Raw genomic sequence first — 13,206 nt, 5'->3', positions numbered from 1 at the left:
TGCCTTCGAAGCAAAAACAGTGCCCAAGAAAGCATTTTGTAGTGTTAAAAGCAAACATAGGCGTATAGAGGCACAATGTACTGAAATAAGCATTTATAGGCACAATAAACTCATTTGTAAACAACTTCTTAACACATACTTCGGGCTCATATACCGAACAGGTGAGGCACTAGTGTATGGGCAAACAAATAGGCATTTGCCTACAATCCGGTCTCTAATCATAAATAACCAACTAGCCTGAATTTCTGCTCTTTCGACTACGTACTCATATTTCTAAAAACTTTTGTGCAGGCATGTATCCTCAGTACATCTTTTTCTTCCATACAAAACAGGAGGCCTCTCTGGCAGTTTTTCACTCTGAAACAGCCTAATGCATAAAAAATTATGTGCTCACTTTTTTGGTATGCCATGTAATCAGTTATGAGCTTCAAGCAGCTCTTGGCCATTTGCAGTCATGTGTCGGGCCTTTTTGCAATGCAAAGTTATCAGTTCTGGTCAGATGTCAGGAAGCGCCCAACAGGCATGTATGCTCGCATTTGCGAATTATATTGGTTGGTAGTGCCAGCTTTCGAAAACTTAGAAGTGCATTTTGCAATGTCTCCACATTAGTGCGTCACTTATTCAACAGCACTTGGAGGCATTTTTGTGCATGATTTTGTGCACGAAGCATTGACTAGATGGCAACATTTTCTGAAATGAGCTTTATGGACGAAACTCGGGAGAGTTTGGTGTGTCAGAAGATTATTTTAGTACTGAAGGTGAAGATATTCCACCTTCAGATGGTCAGCAAACGTCTTCAGATGCGAGCGCTTTAGAAGAAAGTGACGACGAGGACTCACCAAACCTGTAGTGCAAATCCTGGCATTCATCCAGGACAGTGCTTCAAGCGCTATCACACAGTGCTCCCATGCTGTTGAGTGGCTGAGAAAACAAAAAACATGTTTTTGATATAGATCGCTTACCCTGCATTTGTTTGCCTGAGAGCTTTTTCCTTTGTGGGGTTGAATATGTGCAATATGGCTCCTGACTGGAACTCTTGACTGTAGCAAGTTGTTTAAATTCTTGTGACCGTAAAGGATTAACATACTGCTCTCGTTCTTACTAAGAGAAGGAGAAGCTGCTATATACATGAGCGAGCATATGTTTAGTTGCAGCATGATATTCCGAAGTCGTGTAGATGAGCGAATGGTTGAAAGCTGCTCATCCTTGCTTGCTTGCAGGGAGTCGGGCGTAATGGTGACGCTGTACCCAACGATGACTCCGACGCTTCTTCACAATTCTCAGCTCGACCAGAGAAAGGTCGGTGCCCCCATCCTCATATGCAAATGATGTTGCGCACGTATAGCAGAACCTCATCAATGCATTTTGTAGCAGACTGCACACAAAAAAAGTGTCATATCCGAAAAATGTAGCTGCCTGTAATTCTTGTGCCAGCACTGCGGTTGATGCAAAAGCTACTCCCGGATGAAGCATTATTTCAAATAGAATAGGAACCAGCAAACTATTGATGACTTGTTAGGTTGAAAAGATTGAAATAAAATAATGCAGTTCTGTAAATTAACTGTTTTCAATGACAACATGCAGCTGCCAGTGTAGGTGTGTTGCCGACAGACAATGCCACATTGAGTGTGCGGTTGCTGTTTTTTTTTGTTGTAACAACCAGAAGGGCAGGTGTAACAAACAGGAGGCTCATACGCATGACCTTATGGGAACGATATGGGACCTGCGCATTTCAGAGTGTAGGAGCTGAGAAAACATAACGAGCACACGCTGCGGTGGTTCTGTGGTGTTACATTGCTGAGCATCACATTGCAGCTGGGTTCCCATCCACAGCAGTCGCATTTTGATGAGGCTGAAATGTGAAAACGCTCATGTACTACTTACCCTATTTATCCAAACCTAACGCACACCTTTTTTTCCGAGAAAACGGATCCGAAAATTGCCTGCGCGTTACTATTGAGTGCGAAACAGAAACCGCAATGCTGGCATTGGCCACAGCCTGCCGACCCTGGCTTGGCAACCGGCTACCATCAAAAATGCAGTGTCATTGCTATCATAAACTGGCGACAGAGCATGTTTTCGTGGAGGTTTCTGTGGGTCAATTTAGTGCTTAACTATGACCTGGAACAGCACTCCCCACCAAATACTTTTGGAGATGCTATCACTTTTGTGAGATTTCACGTACTCAGCACCGGATGCATCTGCGTATATGGCCACCAGCTCCACCAGCGTTGTGCCATGTTCACTATCTCCACACAGTGCCGGGAACAATGTTGCCTGTGTACTTCAACACGTTTTATGCAGAGTCATGCAGTCTTGTGAAAGGAATTGTAGTACCTAGAAGTGATGGCTGGAGAATACCTCCACTGGGTACTTGGTATCTGTGGCCCATGAAGCACAAGTGGTGATGACGACTGTGGTATCCGTAACTTCTGGTTTCGGTTTTGGGTCTTTACATCAGGGCCCCACTCAGCGCCAAACGCTGTAAGTGCCTCCTGTAAGTTGCCTCCTCAGAAATAAAGATTCATTCCTTGTCTGGTCCCCGACTGGAGCAGTCCGGCTCTTATCTTGCGGCGCAGCGCGCCCCGGCTGTGTAGGCCTCATGCCGTAACCCTTCCGTCCGGCCGCCCCGTCGAAGTTACAACAAACTGGCGACGAGGTAAACCGCTCACTTTACGTTTACGGCCCCTTGCCTTTCGACTTCTGCTGCTCCCCTCCTTCAGGCATGCAAGACGCTACGTCCACTTCGGCGTCGTCCACCGCAACTCCCCCGCCTTTGTTCTCCGTGCCCAGCATGGCGTTCGCACCACCCATGCCGCCTTTCCTTGCATTACCCGCTACTCCTTCGGTACCGTGGCTCACATGGAAACGTTCTTTTTGCACGTTTCTTCAGGCGACCGGATGCGAAGCATTACAAGATGACAGGAAGAAGGCCATTTTACTGAGCAGCTTAGGCTTCGAGGGGCAGCGTCTATACTATGACCTCGCGTCGCAAATGGACCAGACGGCCGCTACGTTCGAAGACATTCTTCGCATCTTCGATCAGCACTACGAAGAAAGCTCAAATCCCCTGGTGCACCACATTATCTTCCGGGACAGGAAGCAACTACCTGGGGAAACCTTCCAGGACTTCGTCACCGCGCTACAAAGGCTAGCGCCTGCTTGTGCGTTCGGCGCTTGGCACGACGAGTCTCTTCGCGACCAAATTCTCCAAGGCATCGCATCAAAAAGAGTTCGAGTACGGCTACTGTACGAAGGATCGTCCCTCACGCTCAAGAAAGCTGAGGAAATTGGACGAAGCGTGGAGCAAGTTGACAAGGAACTTGAAGTCTTCAGCAACTCGTCTATTCAGTGCGTCTCGACGCAACGCCAAGGTGGCGTCGCCAGCCATCTCCTTCCTCGCCCGGGCGCGCAAGATGGCGGTCACCGCCCCCCTCCTCCCTCGACCCGGCGCCTTCAAGATGGCAATCAACGGCGTGGCGGGCAGTCGCATCGAGCGGCTGGCCAACGTGACGTCTGGCCTGACCTCTGCGAAGCCACTGGAGAACTCGCACCCCATTGTTACCGATGTGGTTCACCTCGCCACATCGCATCCAATCCAGCCTGTCTGGCAAAGCACGTTACCTGCCGTGTGTGCGGAAAAGTGGGACATTAAGCTTCGGTTTGCCGTTCGAGGAACCGAACGCAGCGACAGCCTCCTGCTCGAACGCAGCTTGTTTCCGTTACCGCTGATACAGAATCAACCTCTACAGTCCCGTTTTTGCTTACAATTCAAGCACCGAATTTCCGTCCGGCAACAATTCGCGCCGAAGTTCTCATTGCGAATACTACACTCGAGTTGCTCGTGGACACAGGAGCTACAGTGTCACTGATGACAGCTCCCTATATGAAGAACATTTCAAGGTGTTTCCTTTATCTCCTTCGAGTCTTCGACTCAAGAATTATTCGCAGCAAGAAATTCTGCATTCAGGACGTTTCTCCGTGCTCGTCAAGTATCGCAACATCACTGCAGTAGTGACATTTCACGTCACGAACCAAGGCACTTCTCTTCTGGGCTTAGATGCTATTCAAGCTTTGGGCATTGACATTCAAGGGTCTTCGCTCACATGTAAAGTATCAGGACTTCCAGCTGACCCAAGCGTTCAGCCTCCGCCTCTTCCGCGCAACGCTCCAACAGAGTTCGCCCATCTGTTCTCGGGACAATTGGGACTTGTCAAGGGCTTCGTTCACGACGTTCGTCTCCGACCTTCAGTGCAGCCAGTGTCAGCGAAACTGCGCCCTCTACCTCTGGTTCTCCGGGAGCAAGTCTCCGCCGAGCTGCAACGCCTGGAATCAGCTGATGTCATCGAACGAGTCACTGCGTCCGAGTGGATTTCTCCGCTCGTCGTCGTTCGAAAGAAGGACAATTCCATTCGACTTTGCGTCGATCTTCGAGACCCCAACAAGGCTATCATCATTGACGCCTTTCCACTACCGAGGGCTGACGAACTGTTGCATCGACTCGCTGGTGCTACTGTCTGTAGTAAGTTGGACTTGCAGTCCGCGTATCACCAGGTTTTATTATCCGAGAAAAGCCGTGAGCTTACTACTTTTATAACTCATGACGGTCTTTTCCGCTCCAAGCGTGTGTGCTTCGGTTTGGCATCTGCGCCATCCGCTTTCCATCAGATCATGTCATCTGTTTTGAAAGACTGCCCAGGCACCTTGTGCTACCTTGATGATGTGCTTGTATGGGGTCACACTCAACGTGACCACGACAGAAATTTACAAACAGTCCTGTCTACGATAAGTAATGCAGGCATGCAGCTTAACCACAAGTGTGTATTCAGTGTCCCAGAATTAACTTTCCTAGGACATAAAATTTCTGCAAACGGCATTTCGCTGATGGATAGTAAAATTCAGGCAATCGTGGAGGCACCGCAGCCTAAGGACAAAAAGGCTCTACATTCATTTCTGGGCCTCACGGGATATTATGCTAAATTTATCCCGCAGTATGCCAACGTAGTGGAACCGCTAAGGAAACTTCTACGGCAAGGACAAGGATTGGGATACTGAATGCGGCTTTCAGGCTATTAAAGAGGTACTTGCATCACGCGTGGTGGTACGCATGTTTCAACCGCATCTGCCTATTGTTGTGACGGTTGATGCTTGTGACGTTGGCATAGGAGCTGTCCTACAGCAAAAATGCGGAAATGAGCTCTTTACAGTAGCTTTTGCTTCTCGTACGTTATTTTCCGCAGAGCGACGTTACTCCGTAGGCGAACGGGAAGCATTGGCATGTCTGTTTGCGTGTGAACATTGGCATGTTTACTTGTGGGGTCGACAGTTCACTTTACAAACTGATCACCAAGCTCTAGTCGCATTGCTATCTTCAAAGGGTCCTGGACAGCGACCGTTAAGAATTTCAAGGTGGAATGCAAGATTGCTGTATTACAATTTCACCATTCAGTACTGTAAAGGTGACCAAAATGTCATTGCGGACGCATTGTCACGCCTACCTGTCCCTCCCGAATGTGAACCAGCACTAGATGAGGAAATAGTGTCTTTAGTTTCATCTTGTATTACAAAGGAGGAATTCCAAGCAGCCACACAGGCAGATCCAGTGTGCCAAGCATTAAAAGATAAAATAGTAAAAGGATGGAGAACTGCGGCGGACCTTCCGCCAGAGTTACAGGCGTATGCTGCTGTACAGTACGAATTGTCCTACATGGATAATCTGCTTCTCCGAGGTGAACGTATCGTTCCTCCTGCTTCCTTGCGTCAGACATTCCTGTCTATTGCTCATGAAGGTCACTTAGGCATTACTAAAACCAAGCTCAGATTGAGAGGCATCTACTGGTGGCCTCACATGGATAGGCAAGTTGAGGAACTTGTGGGAAACTGCTTTGTGTGCCAACAAGCAGATAAATCTGCCAAACCATCTTTTGCGCCATTACAACCTGTCGAATGGCCATTAAGACCCAAAACCGAAACCAGAAGTTACGGATACCACAACGACGTGCACTGCTTTCATTATGAAATCTCACTTATACATTTTTTTCTGCTGTAAATGTACATTTTTCTGACCATGAACGTAAGGCCCATATTATATTTCTCTTTTGTAAATAAGGGGCATGGTGTACTCATGTGCACTTTTATTTTCTTGCTTAAAACCTGTGAAAATATGGTAGTTCTAGATTTTACGCACTCGAAGTTGGGGGATGCAAATGCCCATGCTTACAAATGAGCGCAAGGAGAGCACAAAATGTTGCAGCGGGCACACAGTGGAGTTTGCATTTTGTGTATGCAAAGCTGCTTGGGTACGCTATTTGTAGAATTCCCTATTGGGTGCATGTTAGCTTCAGAGGTAAAGTATACCTGGGAAAATACAGTACATCTAAGTGTACATTAAATCTTTCAGTGTCAGGTTTTTCAAAGGTGATGCGCCCTCAGTGTTGCACTTTTGCCTGGATATAATCAAATAAACACAACGGTGTAGGTTTGGTAATGCAAAATGGAAACAAATGACATGGTCAGTGAAAAAGGCACTCTTGGTATGCAAGGGGAGAGAGTGGAAAACGTACAGGTATGTCAGTGGTATGGCGGGACAGAAATGTGGAAATTTACCGATATGCCAGCGATACTGAATGGGTTAAAGAACCCCAGGTGGTCGAAATTTATTCAAAGTCCTTCTCTATGACGTGCCTTATGGTTGTATCATGATATTAGTACATAAAACACCAAAATAAAAATTTGTGTTCTATGTGTCTTCTTGTGTAATGTCCATGATTTACATTCGTGTAGTAATTCTCTGCTGTAATGATGAACCAACTAGCCATTTAAGATGTGTTATCTGCTGAGCAGTCCCCAGATGGTAAGTTACCTAAATTTGTGAAAATTTATGTTGTTTTTGCAATGGAGTCGCCATTGTGACATATGGAGCTGAGAATGTTCACTCCAAATGACAACAAAAATCTGTTGACGGAACCATTGGTAAATGTGGATGAAGTGATTTGTAGGAAATTATCAAAGTTAGGTTAATGTACTTTTAAGCTCGATGTGGTGTTTGGCAGTTTTGTTTCAGAACTATATCAGGCATCTAGAGATTAAGCTTTGCAGGAATAGGTAGGATGCAGGTAGGTAGGAGAACAGGTACATGCTGGAATATATGTTAAATTTGCATGTGCCTTTGGGGCACTGCAGAAAATTATCAAGTTTGTGCTAATTAAGCTTCTTAATGCTTGCTGGGGGACTAAGGAATTTGGTGTTTGCAAACTGCTGCGTATATCAAAACGAAACTCGTAAAAATAAAGTGCTTGTTGGGAACAGCATACTGGAGAAAGTGCTGGGGTATCTTGGGGGTGCCATAAATGTTTACAAATTGCCATTGGCGCCTTGAAAAGCTTCATTCAAGAGCAAAATGTACGTTAGAATTGCTGCTGTAACCTGTAAGCTGACAGCTCAAGATTTCTACTTGAAGATGTGACAGAAGTGAGAGGGACAGATGCAGCATGCAACAAACAGATCTATTCGTCCCTGTGGCTTCCGTGGCATAATAAGCACTGCTGTTGCATCATTAAGTATCACCAACTTACCAGAAGCTTGTGTTTATATTTTGTATCCTTAGTTTATTGCTTGCATTCGTGTAACAGCATAACATTCTAAACGTCTAAGCAAAGCACAGGAAAGTCTCTTGACTCTCCACTGTTTGAGGCTGGCAGCACATCAATAAACAGTTCAGAGTCAAACTATCTGGTTTCTTTTTCTTACTCATCCTTTCATTGCTCCACTGCTAAACCGTCATGGACAGTATCTCACTTGTCCTTCTTATTTCACTCTATCGCTTATATCTGTATTTCTTATCCTTCCATAACACGCCCCAGGTTAGCCATCCAAGTGTCCTGGGTCTGGAAGAGGGCCAAGAGATCACTGTCAAGTACTTTGGTCGCGATCCTGTGAGCGGCAAGATGCGGCTGTCACGCAAGGTTCTGCAAACTCCTCCATCGAGCGTCATAAGAAATCTGTCCTGAGGTTGCGTGACGGCCAGAAGCTAGCGTACATTGCCGGTGCTTCCTTCATGGCCAGCTTTGCTCATCTCCCTGTGCAGCAGCAGCAGCTGCCCACAGCTGTGTAAATTGTCTCCACAGCATCCTAAGTGAGAGCCTCTGATATATAGATGTATATAAGTCACTGTCATAACAAAAAAAAGAAAACTGTATAGGAAATAAAAATTGATGCGCATAATTTTCTGTAGGGCTTGTATTTTTTTTTCAAAGGAATGGGACATTATAAACTGTAGGGTAACTGCAAGGTGACCAAAAATGTTGAAAAATGACAGCTTATTTTCTGGTTTACTTATTATGGGTATGCGAATATTCAAAACTTCCAAATAATGAATCAAACAGTGCCCTTCAAATAGTAGTTATTCACAAGTTTGAGTACGTTTCAAACAGTTTTTCAATATTACAGAATGTCAACTAAGAAAATGTAAAATTTGAGCAAAGTAAAATATATCTTATTCCTGCAGGCATAGTACTATAAGCACAAAACATGAGACCTTATGTAGTGGAGCAGGCTGCATCACCTAAGGAGCCAGACTTTGCTGGCCCTACAGCAATCATTCACTCTCTTTGAGGAGTCTTGTGTATGTAAACAAACTGCTTATTTATTCCCTATGCTTCATTAGTGCTTGAATGCTTCATGACGTGCAATGTAATGACAGAAACTTGCTGATTTTATTAACATTAGGATGGGAACATTGTTTCATATGAAAATGGCTGTTCATTATTAGAAAACTGTGTGAAAAATTTTCTATATTCAATTCGATTCTGGCAGTACAGTCGCCAACCAATAAATCAGACACCGATAATCCAGACATGCTCGGTATTTCGGACAGCTAAACGGCACCTCCAATGGCCCCATGGACTTAATGTGTTAGAACGACCGATATTTCGGACAGCCACCAGCTCTACAATTCAATTATCTGGACTCCGTCTGTGGCTGTAGCGTACACTCACACTGCAGCCATTATCTCCTCTGGTAACCTCGATCAGATGTCAAGACGCGTCAGAGATTACACGCTGAATGGTAATGTCTCAGGCCTTGTCCTTAGTTGCCGCTCTATGCCTCTGAGATTTAACTGCAAGTGTCAATTTTGGAGGCTTTGCCTGAGTTGTGAGGTCACATCAACATCGCTATCATTGCATTCTTTTCCAGCACCCCCGTGTATGTCCTGCTATCGCCATTCGATATGTTTAGTTTGCTTTGCTAACCGCATTTTGCCATGCTGTGCTTGTTTGTTAAGTTTGCGTTCCATACAGTGCTCTGCTGGTTCCAAGAAATCTTTCCCGTGAAGTTATAGATAGGACATATCAAATGGCACCAACGGTGCCCTCGCAGTCCGACACCAAATGAGTCTTGAATCGCAGTTCGGATGAGCCGGACTCTGCAACTGAAGAGGCTGAACTTCCGCATACCACAACGAGCTCAAGTGCAGGCATCATTGATGACCTGCTGGGCTGGAGTGTGCCGGTTCCTGCCGCCGTTAGATTCGAAGACTTTGCAGATGTTGACAGCACAGTTTCGTTGGGTGCCGAACTGAACAATGACAAAATAATTGAGCAAGTTCTCCCATTGCTTGGACGATTATTTGCCTTGTGCTCCAGAGCCTTCCACACGCGGATCTGACTTAAGGCTTTTCAGTCCATCGTCGGCGTACGGCGGAACTCAGAACTGGCAGAAATACAGGTGGACTTAGTTGCACGTAAGCAGACGTGCGTGCAGCAGTGCATCTACCACTTGTTCTTTGCACAGGGGCTTAAAACATAAATAAAGCAATATAAAGAAATGCTTAAATATTTAATAACTGTGTATAGTAAAGGTTCATTTGAGGTGAGTCACGTGACCATACAATAATTGGGGAGTCCTGGGTCCTATGGGCATGAAGGCCACATACCCGCAACAAAGTCCGAAGCTTCGCCCCGTTCACCCGCTAGCAGAGCTCCTCTGCCACTGGCACGTGCATCCATGGTGCAGAGGTGTCTGCTCATTGGTGCAGTGATCGGACGCCGAGCGTCCCTCGCCGCTCTTCACAATGGCTCGTGCTCTCGTGAGGACTGCATATGTGCCCCGGCCAAAGGAGGTGAGTGTCGCTTCTACGTCATGCATTAAACCAGACAGGGATAGGCAACACTACTCTAACGGAAGAACAGAAGCAAGAACGTTCAGCTTGCAAACATTCAAAAGAAGCCATAATTCAACGTTTTCGCATCACGATCGTTAAAGGGACACTAAAGGGAAACAATAAATCAGTTTAGACTAATAAAGCATTGTTTGAGAAACCTGCAGGCAGTCATTTCAAGAAAATAGTTTGAATATTAGATGAGAAAATGAAGGTGCAAGTATCAGTATTTGAATTTCGCGCCGAAACGCCAGCGCCGGTACGTCAGCGTGACGTCAGGGATTCCAAAGTTTGTTTTCGCATTTGGGCCGCGTTGGCTGAATAAAGGTTCCCGAAACTTGGCATGTTTAATATTTGGTTCCTTTAGAATACAATGTAGTCAATCTGTACCGCTATATATAATTAGTAGGCCCCAGAAGAAGCCATCAAAATCCAAGACGTCACAGCCCCCAGGTGCAGGAACTCAAGTAGGCGTCGCCACCCGCATTTCGTTCTTGCGCTTTTTCTGTCTTACCAAACGTCTTATCGTTGTAAGAGTGGTGTTTTTGGCGTTGTAGAACGGTGATTTACTGATGCAGAAGAAATCACTTTTCACTTTAGTGTCCCTTTAAAGGGCCTCTCACCAGGTCGGGCCATATTGGGCTGACAAGCGCCATGCATACAGTGGGCGCTAACAATCGTGTCTGCTATGCGGAATCGCTACGCGCCGCGGAAAGCTGAAATTTCAAGCCAAGCGCCATTTGGCCATCTTGCCGGCACCATGCTCCCAGCTGGAGAGGTAACGTACATGTGCAAGTGCGCCTACGTGTATCTATATGCTGAGACGCGTCGCTCATAGTTACACGTGAATGGGAATTATTCCAGGCAGCATATGTTATTTGTGTAATCTGTTACTTCAACAGACGAATTAAAGTTTAGAGAAATAATAAAACGCACGAACCGAATGTCTGCATGTTTTTGTTTTACTTCGCACTGCAGCAAGAAAGATTTACTTCCGTTTCGTCTGCTTGTTCTCGCGTACTTCAGTCGTGCGCACAGACAACGAAACTATGCCATTTTCTGCCGTGTAGCAGCGCTGATCATGCTCTGTGATGCGCTTGTGTCTGCCTCAGTGTTCTTGTAGCACTGACTTATGCAGCTACTCGATGTTCTCCGCACAGCGCGCAAAATCGTGCGCTGCGCGAAACGAGACAAGCACAACAGCTTGCGCGCAACACCGTCAGCGGAAGTGCACCGCGCAGCAAGAAAGCGAGGGGAAAAAATGAAGGCGGATCCCGTGACTTATGCGTCACGCGATCCTCGAGCTCTGGTATGGGAGCACGCAGCGAATGAATTTCGCTTGCGGAGGCTAGACGGGGCGAGTAGAGAGAAGTCTTGTTGGACAGTGGAGCCCGCCTGCTGAAATCATGGGTTCGTGGTACTGAAATATTTCTATCTCGGCTATTAATTAACGAATTTGAAAAATTATTGCGGCTGAACTATCCTAGAGGGCACCTAAGAACTCTCACTGTGGAACTAAAATTTGCTACGGGGCCTGTTGAGGGGCCCTTTAAGAAAGTTTTGGCCGCAATTTTTTTTATTACGAATGTTTCAAACTGTCACGTGTCGTTCCCTCGAACTCTTTCCTTCACGAAGCCATAGAAGCCTGATTACGACACGTGCGAAGTGTAATGAACAGACATCGCGGCCTCAAGGAGGACATCCTGCTTCGGCTCATTGCCACCTTTGTGCTGTGTCACGTAACCTACACGGTGGCATGCACAACTGGCTCAGAGCCGAGCGGGACAAGCTTAATGCCCTCATTATAAAATTCGTCAAGAGAGCCCTCGGGTTGCACGTCAGAACGCATACCGATGACCTCATCCGGCTCGGCATACACAACACCATGGAGGAGATAGCCGAGGCTCAGGAACGGGCCCTGCTAAGTCGGCTGTCCACCACGCCGGTCGGCAGGCGTATACTCGAGGAGATCGGACTCGCCCCCACCAAGAACTTGGCTGACAACACCCAAATTCCCAGAAAAATAGGAGAGCAGATCGTCGTCGCCCCTTTGCCCCGCAACGTTCATCCCTTTCACAACGCAGGTCGTCGCAAGAGCATCGAATATATTGAAGCAAATATACAATGACAAAGCAAGCTTCGTGGGCGCCGTCGCGTACCGAGACGGCAAGGCTTTTGCGGTTTCCGTCGTGGACACGCTGGGCAAAGTCATCAACTGTGCCTCGGGTCCGGACGACAGACCCCGAGGTGGCCGATCAAGTGGCCATTGCACTCGCCATGCAAGACGGTCGGTGAGAAAGGGTGTATGGCGATTCGAAAGCGGCCGACAGGGCATTTCAGAAAGGCCGGGTAGCCTGGCAGGTAGTTCAAATTCTGAAAGGTGCCAAACACGGCGACAGCTCCATGCACTCCATCCTTTGGTTCTCTGTCCACGTTGGGGCGGTTGAGGGGGTTCCTTAGAACATGCACGAGAACGCCCACGAGGCTGTGCCTGACTTTACCGACCGCGCTGTCCTCGGATCGGGCGACTCTCTCCCCGGCCGCAGAGACGCTCCTATGGCGCACAATGAAATTACTGAATTATTTTATTTGGAGAGAAAGGTTTTCCCGCCGCCTCATTCCAAGCTAACCAGGCCGCAGGCGTTCACGCTCAGTCTCTTGCAAACTAACCCCGACCCAAATCCGGCGTCCCTTAACAGCATATATCCTGAGATTCACCCGAATTGTTCTTGCGTGGCCTGTGGTGAGGCTGCTACTTTGTCTCACATGCTCTTGGAGTGCAGCTTTATCGCTTATGCCTAGAGATAGCATTCATGAAATCTTACTGATTTCGCATTGGAATGGCCGACAACGCTCTCTGCAATGCCTGTCTTTGCGAGGAGACACTGGAACACATCCTGTGCGACTGTCCTGAATACAATGTTCAGAGTCAGTCCTTGGCGTCTGTTCTAGCGCACCTTGACAATAGACCATTGTCAGTTGAAACAATTTTCACATATCGCCGACAGAAGACATCGCAGCTGAAGGCGACGAAGGGACTACTTCGG

The 13,206-nt window shown here is 46.9% G+C and overlaps 1 protein-coding gene across 1 annotated transcript in view; it reads left to right on the top strand.

The window, feature by feature from the left end:
* The window catches only part of PNPase (polyribonucleotide nucleotidyltransferase 1), a 55,092-nt gene extending 46,869 nt beyond the window's left edge, over positions 1 to 8,223 (top strand). Inside the window, exons 22-23 of the mRNA XM_065442217.1 lie at positions 1,221 to 1,299; positions 7,863 to 8,223. Coding sequence (XP_065298289.1) covers positions 1,221 to 1,299; positions 7,863 to 8,009 — 226 coding nt within the window. The 3' untranslated portion in view covers positions 8,010 to 8,223. The remainder of the gene's footprint in view (positions 1 to 1,220; positions 1,300 to 7,862) is intronic.
* The last annotated feature ends 4,983 nt before the right edge of the window (positions 8,224 to 13,206 follow it).

This window comes from Dermacentor albipictus, chromosome 7 (genome assembly GCF_038994185.2).
Source record: "Dermacentor albipictus isolate Rhodes 1998 colony chromosome 7, USDA_Dalb.pri_finalv2, whole genome shotgun sequence".
Lineage (NCBI taxonomy): Eukaryota > Metazoa > Arthropoda > Arachnida > Ixodida > Ixodidae > Dermacentor > Dermacentor albipictus.
Note: the sequence above shows the minus strand (reverse complement) of the source record. Positions and strands in the feature narration are given on the sequence as shown.